The sequence below is a fragment of the Boeremia exigua genome (genome assembly GCF_020726555.1).
Source record: "Boeremia exigua strain MPI-SDFR-AT-0100 chromosome Unknown C7974scaffold_11, whole genome shotgun sequence".
Taxonomy (NCBI): Eukaryota; Fungi; Ascomycota; class Dothideomycetes; order Pleosporales; family Didymellaceae; genus Boeremia; species Boeremia exigua.
In genome coordinates, this window is record NW_025763528.1 from 502821 (window position 1) to 519262 (window position 16442).

Genomic DNA, 16442 nt, shown 5'->3' on the forward strand with positions numbered 1-16442 from the left:
GGGGCCCTCGATGAACGTGTATCAGAACCCTGCCGTACGATCGACATGCATCGGAGCTTAGGAGAACGTTATCCAGCTGGATCTCGGTTGTGACAGTGGATGGGGCGTTGCGGCCCCTCGTGGCCCTGCAAGCCATCATGTCGGCTGGAGTTGTGCGCTGCGACTGCTTCGGCTGCATAGCGAGCCTCTACATGCATACCTGCAGCCAAACAATACTTACTATGACACGTTACATGGCTCGCTTACTTTCCTTATCATACGATGGCGGTGCGCAATGAATGTGTGGCAAGCATGGCAAGAGCGCCCATGAGATGTTGACAATCGCGGCTGCTTGGCGCAATGGTGGCGCGGGCCTTCCCATCCACGCGACTTCAAAACCAGTCTGGACCTTGTATTTGTGTTACCTTTCAATGTTCCCCACCCATGCGAGCTTCGACGTTCTCCCACCTTTCTTTTTGGAACTGCACGCACAAAGGGTTATGCGCCCCAGATGGCTAACCGAACAAGCACTATGAGCCGTGCCGTCACCGTACATGCAGCAATTCGTCAGGCGCTATGCTACAACGGCCGGTGAAGCAACCATGTCCCGTTGGCTTGGCCGTACTTCTCCTCGGTCGGCTCCACTTGCCCCAATATCAGCATCGCTGCACATGCAAGAGTCGGGTAAAACCATCTACGCGTCAAACGTCCCCGTCAGTCGAGGCGACTCACAACCAGTTCAGCAGACCGCCATAACACTGAACTCTGGAGATCCGGATGTGGTAGTCCGGCGGCATCTCGACGCCACACGATCGTTCCAGACTTCATGCTGCCATTGAGATAGGTGTCACTTTGCTTTTTCTCGCCCTGATCACCTCTGGGGTCAGGCCATGGTGTGCCCACCCAGTACCGCCTCATGCAGTTGCTAGTGTTGAGTCTCTACGCTGCGTATTTCCGTATCACACGCTCTACGAATCTCCTACCGTCTTGTGCAACAACTGCGCCGTCCCTCCTAACCGCTCTGAGACATCAAGTTTGAGATGCGGCATCGATCGCCGTGGAGTCTTGCTGGATCAAGAGCCCAAGTTTATTACTTGCTGCCATGGTCTCGATATCACACTATCACATACAGCTCTATGTGGAGCATTAATTTCCGAGACTCTTTCACGCCTACGTTACTTGCGGAACGTGATGGAAGCCAATGCTCTGAATGTCACGGCCTGAACTACAACAGAACCGGTACTACAGACGAAAGTTGAACCCAGGTAAGCGTGTCTGAGCTGGGAGCAATGCTCAAGATGCCCACCATCACACGTGCGGCGATCCCTGAAGGCGATCCCATTACACTGCGTGAACTGCTGCACGCAAGAGAGCAGGCCGTTCCCGCGTAAACCCGAAAGCGAAGCACACTTGGCAAGCCGTCCGTGTGCCGCATACCCAAGACACTGGATTGTTCCTGCAGGTGCCTTGCTCCGATAGCAGACGTCAAGCTGAGCGCGCCGAACCCAGGAACCCGCACGCCTTCACCAGCCAACAGAGAAACGTCTGAGACACACTGGAATATTCCACAAATTCCGAGTCCGAATCCGACACACTGGCAACCAGCACGTGGCCACCAACGGGCCCCCAGGGCTACCCAATTGACGCACACGACACCGCACCTTAGAGCTCTCGTCTCCCACTCCCCAGCACCTTTCCCCTTGCTTTTTGCGCCCCTGTGGACAAGCCCACACTTACTCGCGCGCCTGCGTTCCACCAGACTCGGCCGCCAGGCTCGAGGCCCTCTGTGACAGCACCAGCTGTAGCCCACTCGCGGGCCAGCATGCGAGACGGCTTGTTGCGTGCGACGCTCTCATACAGCTCGCGGGCTTCTGTTACTCAGTGTATAACACGCTCAGCTAACCACGCAATCTGCAGCCTCCAAGCGTGCAGAGCCGTTGCCGCACGTGTGTTGTGTTTACTCGCTGTTCCACTGTTCGCTGTTCGAGAGCTCGCTCAACCACTCAACCACTCTGCCACAATTGACTGTCACGACTCCATGCCAACACTGACTGCCACCAGTTACTGCCACCATCGATTGCACTGACTGCCACCACTGCCACCACTGCCACCACCCACCATTCGCACAAAATGCTCCACCATCCCACCACTCCTCAGCTGTTCTTGCACATCCCCTTTTGCGAACCATGCCATCTTGAAGCGCGCCACATGCACAGCATCCGCAAAGGGCCAGGTGCGGTCGCCAGAGGCCATCTTACAGGGCGTTATAGGTAGGGGTGGCTACATGGTGTATGCTGCGTGGAACATTTCATATGCTACGTGGTACATTTCACATTTTACATGCTACGTGGGTATATGTGGTGTATAGTATGTGGAAGATGTTAGATGCCACACACTCGGTACACAGTACATGGTTCATGGTATAGTGGATGATGCGGTGCATGGTTCATGGTTCATGGTCCGTGGTATACAACATGGTACATGGCATGGCAGGATCTACGCATCCCCCACCACCACCACCACCACCGCGTCACAAGCAGAGCCTCCATCCCCATCTGTCGGGCGCGCGTGAAGCCGCACTCTCGCTTCTGCGCACACGCCCCGTCGCGTGCTGGCGTCCCTGCAGCATGTCAGCGCCGTGCACCGCGCAGCACGCGGGCGGAAGCACGCAGCCGCGCGTGCGACGCGAGTCTCAAGAGGCAAGGTGAGGAGCAAAATGCAAATAGATAGTTGTACATGCATTGGAATGCCGCGCAGACAGCCGGAGTAGCTAGCGCACTGCCTCGCCTCGCCGTGTCGCCGTCGCCGTGCCGCGCTGCCCCTTCCGCACGGGCGTGGCTGTTCGTACACGCCGCCCTGCAGTCGTCGCCTGCACTTCCCCCGAACCACGCCGTCCCGTTCCACGCCTCCACGCTGCCACACGCTCTACACCCCTCCCCCGCGCCGCTGCACGCTTATGCAACGCGCAGCAGCTTCGCAGCGTAATCCACAATCGTCTTCTCCTGGGGGAAGCTCATCTCCTCGAGGCCCTGGGCATACGGGGTCGGGACCTCAGCACCGGTGACACGCGCGGGCGGCGCCTCGAGGTAGTCGAACGCGTACTCGCAGGTCAGCGCCATGATCTCCGACGCGACGCCGAAGCTGGGGAACCCGGACTCGACGCACAGCATGTGGCCGGTCTTCTTGACGCTCTTGACGATGGCCTCGATGTCCAGCGGCTTGATGGAGCGCAGGTTGATGACTTCGGCCTCGATGCCGTATTTTTGCTGCAGCTGCTCGGCCGCGACGAGCGATTGGCCGACGCAGCGCGAGAGGGTTACGATGGTGAGGTCTTTGCCGGGGCGCTCGATCTTGGCTTTGCCGAACTGGGATGGGGTCAGTGTGGGTGGGGAGGAGGGGGGTGGGGGAGGCGGCGTACGGGGATGACGAAGTCGTCTTTCTGGGCTTCTTCGCTCATGGGGAAGGAGAGGCCGTAGAGAAGCCTGAGGGGGTTAGCTGCGATCTGCAAGGTTGTAGTGTGGCTACGCACTCGTTCTCGAGGACAACGACGGGGTTGGGGTCGCGGATGGCGGCCTTGAGCAGGCCCTTTGCGTCCTCGGCGCTGTAGGGGGCGACGACCTTGAGGCCGGGGATGCTGCCGTACCAGGCAGAGTAGTCCTGGGAGTGCTGGGCGCCGACGCCGGCGGCGAAGCCGTTGGGGCCGCGGAAGGTGATGTTGCAGGGCTGGATGCCGCCGGACATGTAGTGTGTCTTTGCGGCCGAGTTGATGATCTGGTCAATGGCCTGCATGGCGAAGTTGAAGGTCATGAACTCGCACTGGCGGGGTCAGCGGGCGGCGGCGGCAGCAGCGGCGCGGCTACTCACAATGGGGTGCAGGCCGGCGAGCGCAGCACCGACGGTCAGGCCGGCGAAGCCAGACTCGGTGATGGGCGAGTCGATGACCCTCTTCTCGCCGAAGCGGTCGAGCAGGCCCTTGGTGACCTTGTACCTGCAGCGCGTCAGCGTCTGATAGCTGAGGGCCCGCAGCCACAGCCATTGCCCGAGCTGCCCCGCGCGGTGAGCCCGGCGTCGCTGCTGTCCCGCTGCATCCATCGCAGCGCAGCGGGGCCCCGGGGCAAGCTTCGGGGCGGCCATGGGCGGCCTGGGGGCACGTACGCTCCGTTGTACTGCGCAACCTCCTCTCCCAGCACGAAGACCTTGTCATTGCGCTCCATCTCCTCGGCCATGGCCTCGTTCAGCGCCTCGCGCACAGTCATCTCCTTCTGGCCTGACGCATAGCCGCGGCGCGCAATCGCCGGGCTGATGGCAGCAGCGCGGAACGCCGGTCGCAGCGCGGGTCGCGACGCGGCGAGCAGGCGGGCGGCCGGGCGGGTGATCCTGGAGGCGACCATTGCAGTGTGAGCTCTCGGGGGCAGAGAGGAAGAGTGCGGTGCCGGATGTGTGATGGCCGGAGTTGGTGGGCCGGGCTGGGAAGCTGATGCCGTGGAGGAGAGAGCTCGAATTCTCAACTGTTTTTCGGCGAGGACGTGCCACACCTCCGACCGAGCGCCAACACTACCCGTCGCCCAACACGAGCGGGTCCGATGCGCTTGGCTACGATTTCACCCGGCCGCCCATGCCAGTATTTGCACCAATTGCCTGCGCCACCCGTGCGAGCTGGATGCGCGCCTCGTGCACGGCTGCTATCTGCTGAGCCGTCTGCAATCGCATCTCTCGTGCCACGGGTTTGGTGCTGTCGAGCTTACTAGCGCCAGACCCTGGCGCATCTCACGCATACAGTCCTCAACAAACACTTGACGTCGGTGTTGGCCATAAATCACGTTCTCATTACCCCCTAGTCTCTATAGATATTACATGCATATATAATGCGCCTTTTGCGACGCGTGCGGTACAAGAGCGAGACGATGCTCGGAGAAGCGAAACCGGGGCGGACGAGGCCCCGATGCAAACCGTCTAGAAAAGAACAGCGCGGCAAGAATGCACGTGAAGCACCTAGGCATCGGCGGGCTTGCGGCCGACCATCAGGTACATGGGCGTGAACAGCTTCTCCTTGCCACCAGCGACCAGGCAGTCGGCAGCAAGGGCCAGGCTGTCGGCCGTCTTCTGCGTACCCCTGGGTGCCAGACCGATTGTCTCGAGGCAGCCGACGAACTTGTGGATGATACCACGGCCGACCTTGGTCATGCGGAGGATGGTGGGGATGTCGCCAATGGTGCTGATGTACTTCAGCTGGCCAGACAGCGGCCAGTACCACGGGTAGGGGTCGTCGCGGTCAGCCAGATCCTCGTGGTGCTCCATGACGAAGCCAGCTGTCTTCATGGCGGCGAGGGCAACCTCGATCTTCTCCATGTTGGAGATACCGTCGCCGATCTCGATGCCGAGACGGATCTCACGGTGGTGGGGGTTCTCGTTGTCGTACTTGTCGGTCATGAGCCACTCGTAGACACCGAACACACCGCCGGGCTTGAGCACGCGGAAGATCTCGCTGTAGATGCCCTCGAGCGAGGGGGCGTGGACTGTCGCCTCAATGGCGTAGACAGCGTCGAAGGAGTTGTCGGGGAACGACATTTGCTGGGACTTGTTAGTAAGGTCCTCGAAACGTGGCGGCATCACGCACCATAAAGTCACCCTTGGTGAACTTGAGCTTGTCGGACAGACCCTCCTTCTCGGCGTAGGCTGTGGCGCGCTCGATCTGGTAGTCGTTGTTGTTGAGGCCAACGACGTTGACACCAGCGAACTTGACAATCTCACGGGCAGGGCCGCCGACACCGCAGCCAACGTCCAGCACGCGCATGTTGTCCTTCAGGCTCATCTTGTGGGCCAGGTAGTGCTCGTGGCGGGCAATGGCCTTGTAGAAGGACTCGCCGTACGCATAGCGGGCAAAGTGGAACGACTGGCCCCAGCCGTACTCGTACAGGTCGGTTGCCAGATTGTAGTAGTGCCTGGTGAGGGTGGCGTATTCGTCACGGCGTTCCTGTGCCAGTCAGTTGCCGTCACCGCCACTCTGCAATGCATCGCGTACCTTTCGTGTCTCCTCGGTCTCGTCGGCAGCGGCCTTGTTGTCCCAGTGCTTGAAGTACTCGTCCACGGCAGCCTGCTGCGCGGCCTTGTCCTTCTGCAGCATGGCGCTCATGCCACCTCGCGCCTTTGCAGACGTGCCGTGCATGGCCTTGTTGAAGGCGGCATCACGGGTGTGGTCCTCCTGTTCGAGAGCAGCGGGAGACATGATGGCGGTTGAAGAGTAACTATTAGGTATAGAAACGAAGGGACTGTGTTGAAGCAGTGCAATTGACAGGTGGAGAGCCAAAGAGCGGGACACCAGTGTTTCTTATGCGAAAGAGCGGTAGAGGAGATTCTAACTATTCTGTCTGCCCCTGACGGGACGGCCAATCACAACCATTTGTGTACGGCGCGCTAGCAGTGCCACTCTTAGATTTCCACGAGCGCTCCGCCGTCATTCCAGCATCCTCGGAAACACTTTCACCACGGCTGCGCCCCACTTTGCGCGTACTGCAACACTGCCGATTCGCCTGCCGCACCGACGATAGTTCCTGCTTGGCCTCGACTTTGACGTCCGCTTGCACAACACCACACCCCGCGCAACCAGCCTCGCCACAGGACGGCACATCGCCGCACAGGCGCACGACCCACCTACGCACTCCAAGGCCGGCCATACGTCCATACACCCACCCGTAATCGCATCGTACCGCCGGGATGCCTCCCCAGATCAAGTCCGACCTGAACCGCAGCGGCTGGGAGACGACCGACTTCCCGTCTGTCTGCGAAAAATGTCTCCCCGACAACCCGTACGTGCAGATGCTGAAGGAAGACCACGGCGCAGTAAGTTCTTTTTGCAGTATTGCAGCAAACAGTCGCTTACATGGCATAGGAATGCAAGATCTGCACACGACCATTCACCATATTCCGCTGGAAAGCCGACCGCACAGCCCGACAGAAGCGCACAAACATCTGCCTGACATGCGCGCGCCTGAAGAACTGCTGCCAGTGCTGCATGCTGGATCTGTCGTTTGGACTGCCGCTTGTTGTCCGTGACGCGGCGCTGAAGATGGTTGCGCCCGGGCCAAAGAGCGACATCAATCGTCAATACTATGCGCAGGAGCACGAGCGGGAGATTGAGGAAGGCAGAGGAGTTATGGAAGCATACGAGAAGACGGACGAGAAGGCGCGCGACCTGCTGAAGCGCTTGGCGCAGAGCGAGCCGTACTACAAGAAGCAGCGACGCCTGGAAGCAGAGGCTGAGGGGAGCGGTCAGAAGGCTCTGCCGGCACCTGGCACTGGCGACGGCTCTGCATACGGACACACAGGCGGCCCGATCAGGACGCGGGACGCGCGAGGCGGCGCTAGCAGTGCGCGAGGCGGCATGAGAGCTGCCAGAGGTGGACGCGCCGGGGGTCCGTCAGCGCCGCCCAACCCGCAAGACTGGCTTCCGCCGTCAGATCCGAACGTCGCGTCGCTGTTCGTCACTGGCGTCGAGGATGACCTCCCCGAGCACGAGATCCGCACCCACTTTGTCCAGTACGGTCAGCTGCGATCGCTGGTTTGCTCACACCGAGCTCACTGCGCATATGTCAACTACGTGAAGAGGGCGGACGCAGAGACGGCTGCGGAAGCGCTGAAGGGCAAGGTGGTCATCAGAGGGTGTCCGATGCGCGTCACCTGGGGCAAGCCGAAGCAGCTGGACAGTCTGGACCAGAACATCAGGATGCAGTACGCAAAGGAAGGAAGACAGGCCGCGGGCCCAGCGCGGCGACCACAGGCCGTAATTGAGGCGGCGAAGCCGACTGACTTGGATAGTCTGGCGCTGGCCCCTCCGCCCTCAGGCGACGAAGAGGCGAGCTACCCCAGTCTGGCAGGAAACTAGTGTACATGAACGTAGCATTGGGTCGGCGTTGCAGGCGCATGGGTATCACATTTGGCAGCTTGAAAGCAGTTTAAGACGAGCAGCACTTTTTGCCGCTCCCCAATGTAGTCTTGCCCATATTCTTCTTGATATCCTCGTTGTTCCCGCGCTCGGTGTCCTTGTGTATCCGCAGTTCTACCACGCATTAGCAGCCGCCATCAATCATGTTCAATTCCACATACTGTAGTTGTCGCCCTCCTGAGCCTCGCCCTGCACCACGTTCTCCCTCAGAAACGCGGCAACTTCAGATCCGTGGGCGAGCTTCGCCTGGGTGTCCTCGCCGCCGGCCTTCAGATGGCGGTTGCTCTCGAATGCCTTGCGCACCTCGGCGCGCGCCGCAGACAGCATGTTCGCATCGCCTGGGACCGGGTGAGTGGGTGTGTTGACGCCGGCGAGTAGAATGACGTACCTTCGAACGCGACGCGCGTTGATCGCCACAGGCTGCGGTATACGAGTTGGGCCGACATTGTGTGTTGCAATCGAAGTCGACGGCGACGGCGACGGGCGGTAAAGTCGGAGAAAGTCCAGTGGTGACTAAGCTGCAGGGATCTGCGGCCGATCGCTCGGGCTAGCTGCTCTGACGTCGCGTGGAGAGCTGCGCGCATGTGAGCTGGCCACTACCACACCACGCCCCGCCGCCGGGCTGCCGACTCTGTTACTTCACCGCCGCGATCATGGTGTCCCTGTGGCCCTGGAGGGTGCGTGCAGCTGTAAAAACGCGGTAATTTGTTCGTATGCTAACGGCCGCAGGCGGGCGACGATGCTGCCTCCTTCGAGCGCGCGCTCTCAGCGCTCACGGCGAAAATCAACAGAGCTTCCGCGCGCAACGACAAGCGCCGCCAGACCTCGCGGCGCGTGCGCGTCATGCTGACGCTGTACGCCGGCTTCGCGTACATTGTGGTCGCCGCACTGCTGTTCCTCGTCACCGGCCGCCAGAACTGGGGAGTCAACGAGGTGTCGGTCCTCGCAGGCAGCCCCGTGGTGTACGTCTACGTGGCCCCCCCCTGCGCCCCCAGCCGCTGCTAACCCGCTGCAGCATCTACGTCGTCCGCTACGCCCTCACCGGCTACTTCGACTACCGCATCGCCAACACGGACGCCTACGTCGCCAAGCTGAACAAGGAGCGCGACGCCACCATCGCCCGCCTCAAGGAAGCCACAAAGTACAACTCCACCCAGCAGCTACTCGAGAAATACGGCGCCTCGCCCAAACAAGATCCCGCGCCGTCGCCCACCCCCCAGAAACCCGCCGCCTCCCCGAATCCCCAGCCCCACAGCCCGCGCACCGGCATCGCGCCCCCGCCCACCGCCAACATCCAGCGCTCGCCCAACCCCCAAAACCACCCGCCCACCCCGCAGCGCCTCTCCCCCGCGCCGCCCCACAGCCCGCCCTCGCCCGCCATCTCCGCCGCCCCGACCGAGGAATTCGCGCCCAACGCCTTCCCCGCGGCGCCGAAACCCTACCCCCCCGCCACACCCTCCTTCACAACCCCGCACTGGTACGACCGCATCCTGGACGCGCTTTTGGGCGAAGACGAAACGCAGGCCAAGAACCGGCTGGCCTTGATCTGCACCCAGTGTCGGCTAGTGAATGGGCAGGCGCCGCCGGGTGCGCGGAGCGCGGCGGATGTTGGGCGTTGGCGGTGCGGGGCATGTCGGGCGTGGAATGGAGTGGAGAAGAGGGGTGATGAGGTGGAGGAGTTGGTGAGGAGTTTGGGGGTGCGAGCGGAGCGAGCGGAGGAGCGAGAGGTGCGAAAGGAGCGAAAGGAGCGAAAGGAGCGAGAGGAGCCGGGAGGCGTGAAGGGGGGCAGCGAGGACGGAGAAGACGACGAGGAGGTGGTGGTGAAGCAGGTCGAGAAAGTCGTAGAGGAGGAGGACACCCCGAGTAAAGCGACGCGCAGCCGGACCAAGGCCAAGGGCCGGAAGTGAGTCGTCTCGCGATTCGCGGTTCACGGTTCGCGGTTCGACGATTGAGCTTTGAGCTTTTAGGTTTGGGGTTCTACGGCATTTGAGAAAAAAAAAGACTTGGGATTCGTCGCGCTTGCGTGCGTGCGTTTAGCGGCATTGGGTAGTTTCTGTACAGTATATTAAAGTAGGTTAGGGCAATGGATCAGGCATTTCTGCGCACGTCTCTCGATTCAGGGCGGGGGTGCCGCATCGGCGTCGAGGCTGGAGGTTGTTGGGAGCTTACGGCACCTGTTTTTGTGTCTTGAGTGCTTTCACTGCCACGTTCTACACCCCCCTCCATCCCGTGGTTCTAAGCATAGGTACAGGGATAAGCACACCCGCCGAACACGGCACACATATCCCCCCGCCTTGCAGCATACACAAACAACTCCCGACGACGATCGTGACGGCTGTGCGGCGGGAGCTGCCTAAAGCGTTGGAGTCGTGGACGGCGGCGCGCGATGGGCGATGGACAGTGTGCTGTTCCGACTGTCTCGATTGTCTCGGCGGTTAGACACGACTCCTGATTTCGGCGTTTGGACGCAACCTCGAAGCTTCGACTTCTGGACACAGCCTACTATTATAATACGGTGAAGCACCTCAAGGCCTGCTCGTTTCGTTTCGTTCCGAGTGAGCCAGAAGCACGTCGGTAGACAGCAGCTAGTCGCGCTTGAGAAGCCGCTGTAAGTTCAGCTCAATATCAGCGCTGTAGAGATGACAAAAGAGGTGGAAGGAAACACTGCAACTCGCACATCCCCTCATATCCCCCCCCCCTCTCCTTCCCTCTCACGAATACTACATGCACAACCCCCCTACACGAGATACCCAACGCCCTTGCACCGCCTCCCCATCTCCCACCTAACCCAGACTCGCAGCACCCCCCCCCCCCCCCCCCCCCCCCTCCTCCCAGCGCCTCACCACAAGCCTGAACCCTGAACCCACGACCCCTCGCCCTTCCAAGCCTGAACCGGGCACCACGCTGCTTGGATCGCACTTCCTTGCGTCCCAGTATCATCACGTCACTGCGTCCCAGTCTCCATTACCTTACCGTCACAACGTCCATTACCTCACCGTCCCAACATCGCCTCAAGCATCGCCCCAGCATTGCCTCAACCGCCGCCTCAAGCGCCGCCTCACGCGCCTGCACACCCGCACACCACGGATCCCTGTACAAACGCGCAGGGCCCATGACACGCGCGAGTGGAGCGCAGGACACGACACGGGACCCTGCGCGCCGGTGGGGTGGGGGGTCGTAAGGGGACTGGGCTGTGCGGTTGTAAGGGGACTGGGTTGCGCGGTCGTAGGGGACTGACTTGCCAGCCTCGGGACGCTGGTATATCTGGGTTTGTGGGGTGGGGCTGGGAAGGCGAGAGAGCGAGAGCGAGGGCGAGTGCGAGGGGAGGGCGGACAGACACTGAGGGAGTACTGGGGGTGTGGGAATTCATTATTGGTGCGGTAAGCGCAGGTATCTCGAAGTCTATGTACAGACGAATTTATGTAGGACAGCGGTTTGCCGGTGAGAGAGGGGTACAGGAGTGAATATGCTGTAGATATGAGAGCTCCACGTGGGGAGGATGTGTGATGCGAGGAAGTCGGAACGCTGAGAGTAAATACATTCACGTCCGTCGGTACTAATATTGAGTAGTAGAGCGGGCTGGACAAAGGAAAAGGCATGGCTTCGAGCTCTGCGTCCATGCAGACTGGTATCAAACGCGTCTCACCGCGCAATTAGGAAGGAAACATTTTCAAAACAGGCGTTCTAGCATCGTCAGCTCAGCGCGCTCACACCCAGGAAGAAACTCACGGCTGCCCCCTGGGCGAAGGCGACTTGGTCTTTGGCGGCGACGACGACTTGGGAAACAGCAGCGCCAGCCCCTCCTCCCAGTCGCGGTCCCCCACGATATCAATAACAGGCCGCCCCGTCTCGTCCACGGCCTGCAAATCCACCGGCCCGCCGAGACTCACCAGCAGCCCCAGGATCTCCACGTCGCTGTTCTCGACCGCCTGCAGCACCGCGTTCCACCCGCGGTGCATGCGGTTGATGTCCGCGCCGCGGCTCAGCAGCATCTGGATGACCTCTACATCCGAGCCGTCGTAGCTGCGCAGCGCCTTGACGAGCGGCAGATGCTCGCCCGGCGCATTGGGGTCCGCATACGCCTCGTCGAGCAGGTAGCGCACGATGGCCTTGTGGCCCTCGCGGATGGCGGTCGTCAGGGGCGAGAACACGCCGCAGTTCTTGTCTTCGACGCTGACGCCGGCTTTGAGCAGCAGCTTCACGCTCTCGAGGTGGCCGGCGTGCACGGCCATTTCGAGGACGCCGCGGAAGGCGCGCGGGTTGAGGCCCGGGAAGGCCAGGAGGCGCTCCAGGATCGCGGGGTTGCGGACGGCCATGCAGAGGGGCCAGTCTTGGCCGCGGACGGCGGGGTTGGCGCCGTGATTGAGCAGCAGGTCGACGAGTTCGAGGTTGTTGTCGCGAATGGCGGTTGTGAGGGCAGTGTTGCCGCCGTCGGGGCAGCGGTCGTTCGGGTTCACGCCTTGGTCGAGGAGGTAGATGATGGCGTCCTTGTCCTTGTGGGAGACGGCGGTCTCAATTATGCCCTTTGGGGTGTGGAGGTCTGCGCCTGCGGCAGCGAGTTGTGGCAGGTATTGTGTGCGCTTGTGAGTGATGCACTTGAAGGTAGGGAACTCAACTGCTTTGAGATTGGGGTCTGCGCCGTTGTCGAGCAGATAGGTGACAATGTCAGCGCTGTTGTCGCGGATAGCGGACGCAAGGGGCGTATATGCACCATCTTTGCGGACATTGGGAGAAACACCAGCTTCGATGAGGATCTTCACAGACTTCAGCTTCTTGAGACTTGCGGCCAGCTCCATGATACCCGGAGTCCGCTTGTGGTCAGCACCACGCGAGAGCATGAGCCCGAGCGCCTCAGGGTGGTAGCAAGACGGCCAGAGAGGATGCTTGGGGCACGGCAAGTTGGGGTTTGCTCCGTTGTCCAAGAGTACTGTCATGATATCAACGGAGCCAGCCTGGATAGCCTTGAAGAGCGCCGTAGTGCCTTCGTTGTCCTTGAAGTTTGCATCGGCGCCGTGTTTGAGGAGGATGCGAGCACAGTCTACAGACGCGGCTTTGGTGGCAGCACACAGTGGAGAAGTGCCATCTGTGTCAGGGGCATCAGCGTCCGCGCCGAACCGTAGAAGGATGGAGGTAGTAGCGGCGTCCTTGTTGTCGATAGACGTGTGTAGCAAGCTAGCGAACTCGATTCTATCCATCTTGACACCGCCAGCGAGCAGCTGCTCAACCACTCTGTACTGTCCTTGTCTGACAGCCACAATGACCCCTTCCTTACCACCGAGTGATCGATGTTCTGGATGGTGCATCGTGCTGCTCCGTATTATGGGAGATTCCATCTGCCTGTGCGCCATGTTGCCGCTGTATTGGAAACGCTGCTCGGGGGTATTAAGGTGGCTGTTGTGTTCCCTCATCGGCATGCGTGAGTAGTTGGGTTCGTCGTAATGTTTGTGGGCGTGTCCTTCGGAGGACCTGTCAGAGCTCGAATGCATGGCATTTTGAACCGAGCCACCAGATTGTATGCTTGACGCTCTCCACTCGTTGTGTGCAAAAGGAGCATCTGGAGACATCCGAAGCTCTTCGTGCTGTAAATTGATATCACTCAGAGTGGGGTGGTCGCGAGACGAGTGCATATGGTCGCGAGCCAAGTGATGTTGGTCGTGAGCCGAGTGGTGGTCGTGAGCCGAGTGGTGGTCGTGAGCCGAGTGATTCTGGTCATGAGATGAGCGGTTGTAGTCATGAACCGAGTGACCGTTGGTGTTCCCGTTTGACGGAATATCGGGATGTGAAGCTCTGCTCGTGAGGTTGGGAGGTGGAAGGAGGGGCTCTGGCCGGGTGTGCTCGCTCTTCGCCGGCTGCTGCGCCTGTGCCGGCGGCTGTGGAAGCCCGCGTTGAGGTGGTGCCGAAGGTGGCTTGGAAGGGTTGTTGCGCTCGAGAGCAGCAATCAGCCCCGCATATCCAATCGCCACTGTCTCCTCGGCGTGGTCGTCGCCTAGGGTCCACCGGAATATCGCAGAGCTCATCTTCAAAGACTCGATGCTCTTCAGAAGCGCCATGCGCACCTTGTCGACCTCGGAGTCGGCAAACATCATGCGCATGCGTTTGCCCAAGCCGCCCTTGCCATTGTCGTTGTCGATGAACTTCGAGACCATCTGGCTCAGAACGATAAACTCATCGTAGATGTGGCGGAAACGAGCGTCCAGCTCTGAAGTGATCTCGACTGGATATGTCTTGCGCGTCTTGAAGGACTCTTCAATGCCTGCCTCAATGGTCCAAACAAGACGCACGAGATCGAGAAATGTATTAGCTAAGGCTAGAAATCCATGGACTGGTTCCTTTGACGAGCTGAGATACTCGAGCATGCGGATGGAAACAGTGTTGCCCTGCGTGTTGACCTTCTTGCAGAGTGCAATGGTCGAGTCTTTCCGTGCAGGCGCCATGATCTGTTAAACAAAGAGGAACAGAAGGCAAAAGCGAAGGAAAGATGATCGAATTTTGGCTGCAGTGGACAGCTTTTGTTTACGGCTGTCCCTCAACCTCTCTGCACCCTCTGCCCTTTGTTGCTAAACAAGCTCGTCCCGCGACTAGGGTGATGGGCTTTTACTGTTTCCACATGGCGCCGGAAACTTTATTGACGCGGATCGTTTGTAGGCGTCCAGCACCTTACATCCCTCCTAGCGGCGCCTGCTTACCCCAGATTTCACAAGGAGACCTCGGGCCAGATGATGGAAGCCATGCATTCGGACTATTGGGAGACCAGTACGAAGCTCTGGCTTCGTAATACGAGTTACCACCTGGCCCGAGTACAGAGGCTTGTTCAACACGAAGCAATGAGTTTGCTATGGACGACACTCGTACTGGAAAAGAGCAAGGCGAACGTCCGGTGGTACTACGGTACTTTCTTCAGTTTGACAGGCTTGACGGCTGGTTAGTTGCGATGCGCTGAGTCAACATGCTGGGGTTAGCATTATGATAAGGCTGTAACCTGGTATGATCTGGAACGTAACGAGCTGGTGCCCTGTGCGGTCCAGGCCAAAGTGGAACGACATCGTACGACACCTACGATAGACTCTGTGCGGTAGTCGATTGACGTACGTTTAGAGGCCAGAGCTCCGGAAGAGTAATATTGCGTGTGAACTATGAAAAAACTAGAGGAAACAGTGCCGAAGGTGTCTTGCATGTTGTGGCTAGAGAATCGGAGAAAGGAGTTCGCTTAGCGGATCACCGCACATGACAGCCGGGCCAATAGGACATTAACAATGTCCGCCATCCATTCCTACTCGCTACGCCGACTACTTATCTCGACCACTCGGTTGCTGACGTGCGGTAGAGATGTGAACATCCACCGCAATCTTGACGTGCCAGAATCTGCTCGTGGTCCGACCTTCAGCCACCAAGGCAGAGATGATGCACATCTCCCATGCCCAAAGTGCATTGGCTCGTAGCTGACGCATAACTGTAGGATCTGCCAATGACTTGCTTGTATCTGGAAAGGCAGGTCTCCGAAAGTTTGTTGACCCAGTCGCATACAGCAGGATTTCTGGACCGTTGAGAAATGCAGCACGGCTTGTCCGACCTGATTTCGAAGGAAGTGTATCTGTTCCTCACACTGGACTGGTGGGATGTCACAATTGCGGAACCGGGTGGACGAGCCGACAAACCAAGACTTCGAGTCTAATCTGCGCTGAGTTTGGGCACGCGCTCACGGCGGAAGCTGACTTTATACACAAAAAGCAAGTCCCCGAACGAGCTGTGATCGCCGCTGCAGCCCATAGGGCACAGCGTAAGTCGCCATCTAGTGTCGTTGCCAGGTCATCACTGCCAACCGACGCCACACTGAGCCTTAAATTCGTATCAACATCCTGGATGCAGTATGTCACTGGATGCTTCTTGAGGACAAACCCGCTGGAACTCAGCAACAAGTACATGGATCTCCATGAGTAAGGCGTTGAATATAGTGACTCATCAACACATCCAGTCGAAGACAACCGTCTGGTGCAAAATCAACGCCATACATAAAAACGCCTTCCTTTTCAGACCATCTCTCTTCAAAGGCTCCTCCATCTTCATTTACCTGCAGTCCAGCGTTGAGGTACCTTCACTGGCCCGACACCACCCACCCCTCCCTGCAACCCTTCAACTCTCCATCCCCCCAACCCTCCACCCCTCCACCCCTCCACCTCTTCACTCCTCCAACGAGCCCCAAAGCGCACCTTACACCCCGCACCCGCAAACCCCACCACGCCCACGCGCGCAAAGCAATGGCACCTGCGTCAGCAGCAACGCTGCGCACACACACAACTCCCCTGATCCCTACACTGTCTGCATGCCGGCATGTGCATGTGCATCTGCAACGCGCACCGAACTAGTGCACGGGCACACACAGCCGCGAGTCTGAGCTGAGGACCCAACGCTCCTGGGGCCCTTTGGATCTCGCCGTGGGAGATTGGGGAGCGAGGGTGGTGGCTAGGGGTGCGTGGGTACAAACGTCGACGCGGGCACGGTGCGTAGGATCGTGGTCTTGTGC

General features: G+C 59.6%; 6 protein-coding genes across 6 annotated transcripts; 2 read left to right on the forward strand and 4 right to left on the reverse strand.

The window, feature by feature from the left end:
• Positions 1-2933: 2933 nt before the first annotated feature.
• C7974DRAFT_442152 (thiamine diphosphate-binding protein) lies at positions 2934-4866 on the reverse strand (the record flags this gene model as incomplete). Its single annotated transcript, XM_046145395.1, has 5 exons — positions 4135-4866; positions 3844-3967; positions 3509-3795; positions 3398-3461; positions 2934-3344 (listed from the first exon to the last, which is right to left on the reverse strand). Exons 1-5 carry the CDS (start codon positions 4368-4370, stop codon positions 2934-2936), a joined length of 1122 nt encoding a protein of 373 aa, XP_045993241.1. The 5' UTR covers positions 4371-4866.
• C7974DRAFT_44935 (S-adenosyl-L-methionine-dependent methyltransferase) lies at positions 4842-6325 on the reverse strand. The gene is made up of 3 exons (XM_046145703.1): positions 6002-6325; positions 5597-5953; positions 4842-5550 (listed from the first exon to the last, which is right to left on the reverse strand). Exons 1-3 carry the CDS (start codon positions 6203-6205, stop codon positions 4972-4974), a joined length of 1140 nt encoding a protein of 379 aa, XP_045993242.1. The 5' UTR covers positions 6206-6325; the 3' UTR covers positions 4842-4971.
• A 104-nt stretch (positions 6326-6429) lies between these two features.
• C7974DRAFT_44946 (uncharacterized protein) lies at positions 6430-7963 on the forward strand. The gene is made up of 2 exons (XM_046145707.1): positions 6430-6819; positions 6869-7963. The coding sequence occupies exons 1-2, from the start codon at positions 6694-6696 to the stop codon at positions 7859-7861; spliced, it is 1119 nt and encodes a 372-aa protein (XP_045993243.1). The 5' UTR covers positions 6430-6693; the 3' UTR covers positions 7862-7963.
• On the reverse strand, positions 7897-8393 carry C7974DRAFT_44924 (uncharacterized protein). The gene is made up of 3 exons (XM_046145701.1): positions 8310-8393; positions 8083-8259; positions 7897-8035 (listed from the first exon to the last, which is right to left on the reverse strand). Exons 1-3 carry the CDS (start codon positions 8365-8367, stop codon positions 7932-7934), a joined length of 339 nt encoding a protein of 112 aa, XP_045993244.1. The 5' UTR covers positions 8368-8393; the 3' UTR covers positions 7897-7931.
• A 130-nt stretch (positions 8394-8523) lies between these two features.
• C7974DRAFT_365757 (uncharacterized protein) lies at positions 8524-10026 on the forward strand. The gene is made up of 3 exons (XM_046139839.1): positions 8524-8598; positions 8651-8883; positions 8937-10026. Exons 1-3 carry the CDS (start codon positions 8575-8577, stop codon positions 9826-9828), a joined length of 1149 nt encoding a protein of 382 aa, XP_045993245.1. The 5' UTR covers positions 8524-8574; the 3' UTR covers positions 9829-10026.
• Positions 10027-11646: 1620 nt separating this feature from the next.
• Positions 11647-14355, reverse strand: C7974DRAFT_318444 (ankyrin repeat-containing domain protein; the record flags this gene model as incomplete). The annotated part of the gene is made up of 2 exons (XM_046138654.1): positions 11647-13500; positions 13660-14355. 2 exons carry the CDS (start codon positions 14353-14355, stop codon positions 11647-11649), a joined length of 2550 nt encoding a protein of 849 aa, XP_045993246.1.
• Between the last annotated feature and the right edge of the window lie 2087 nt (positions 14356-16442).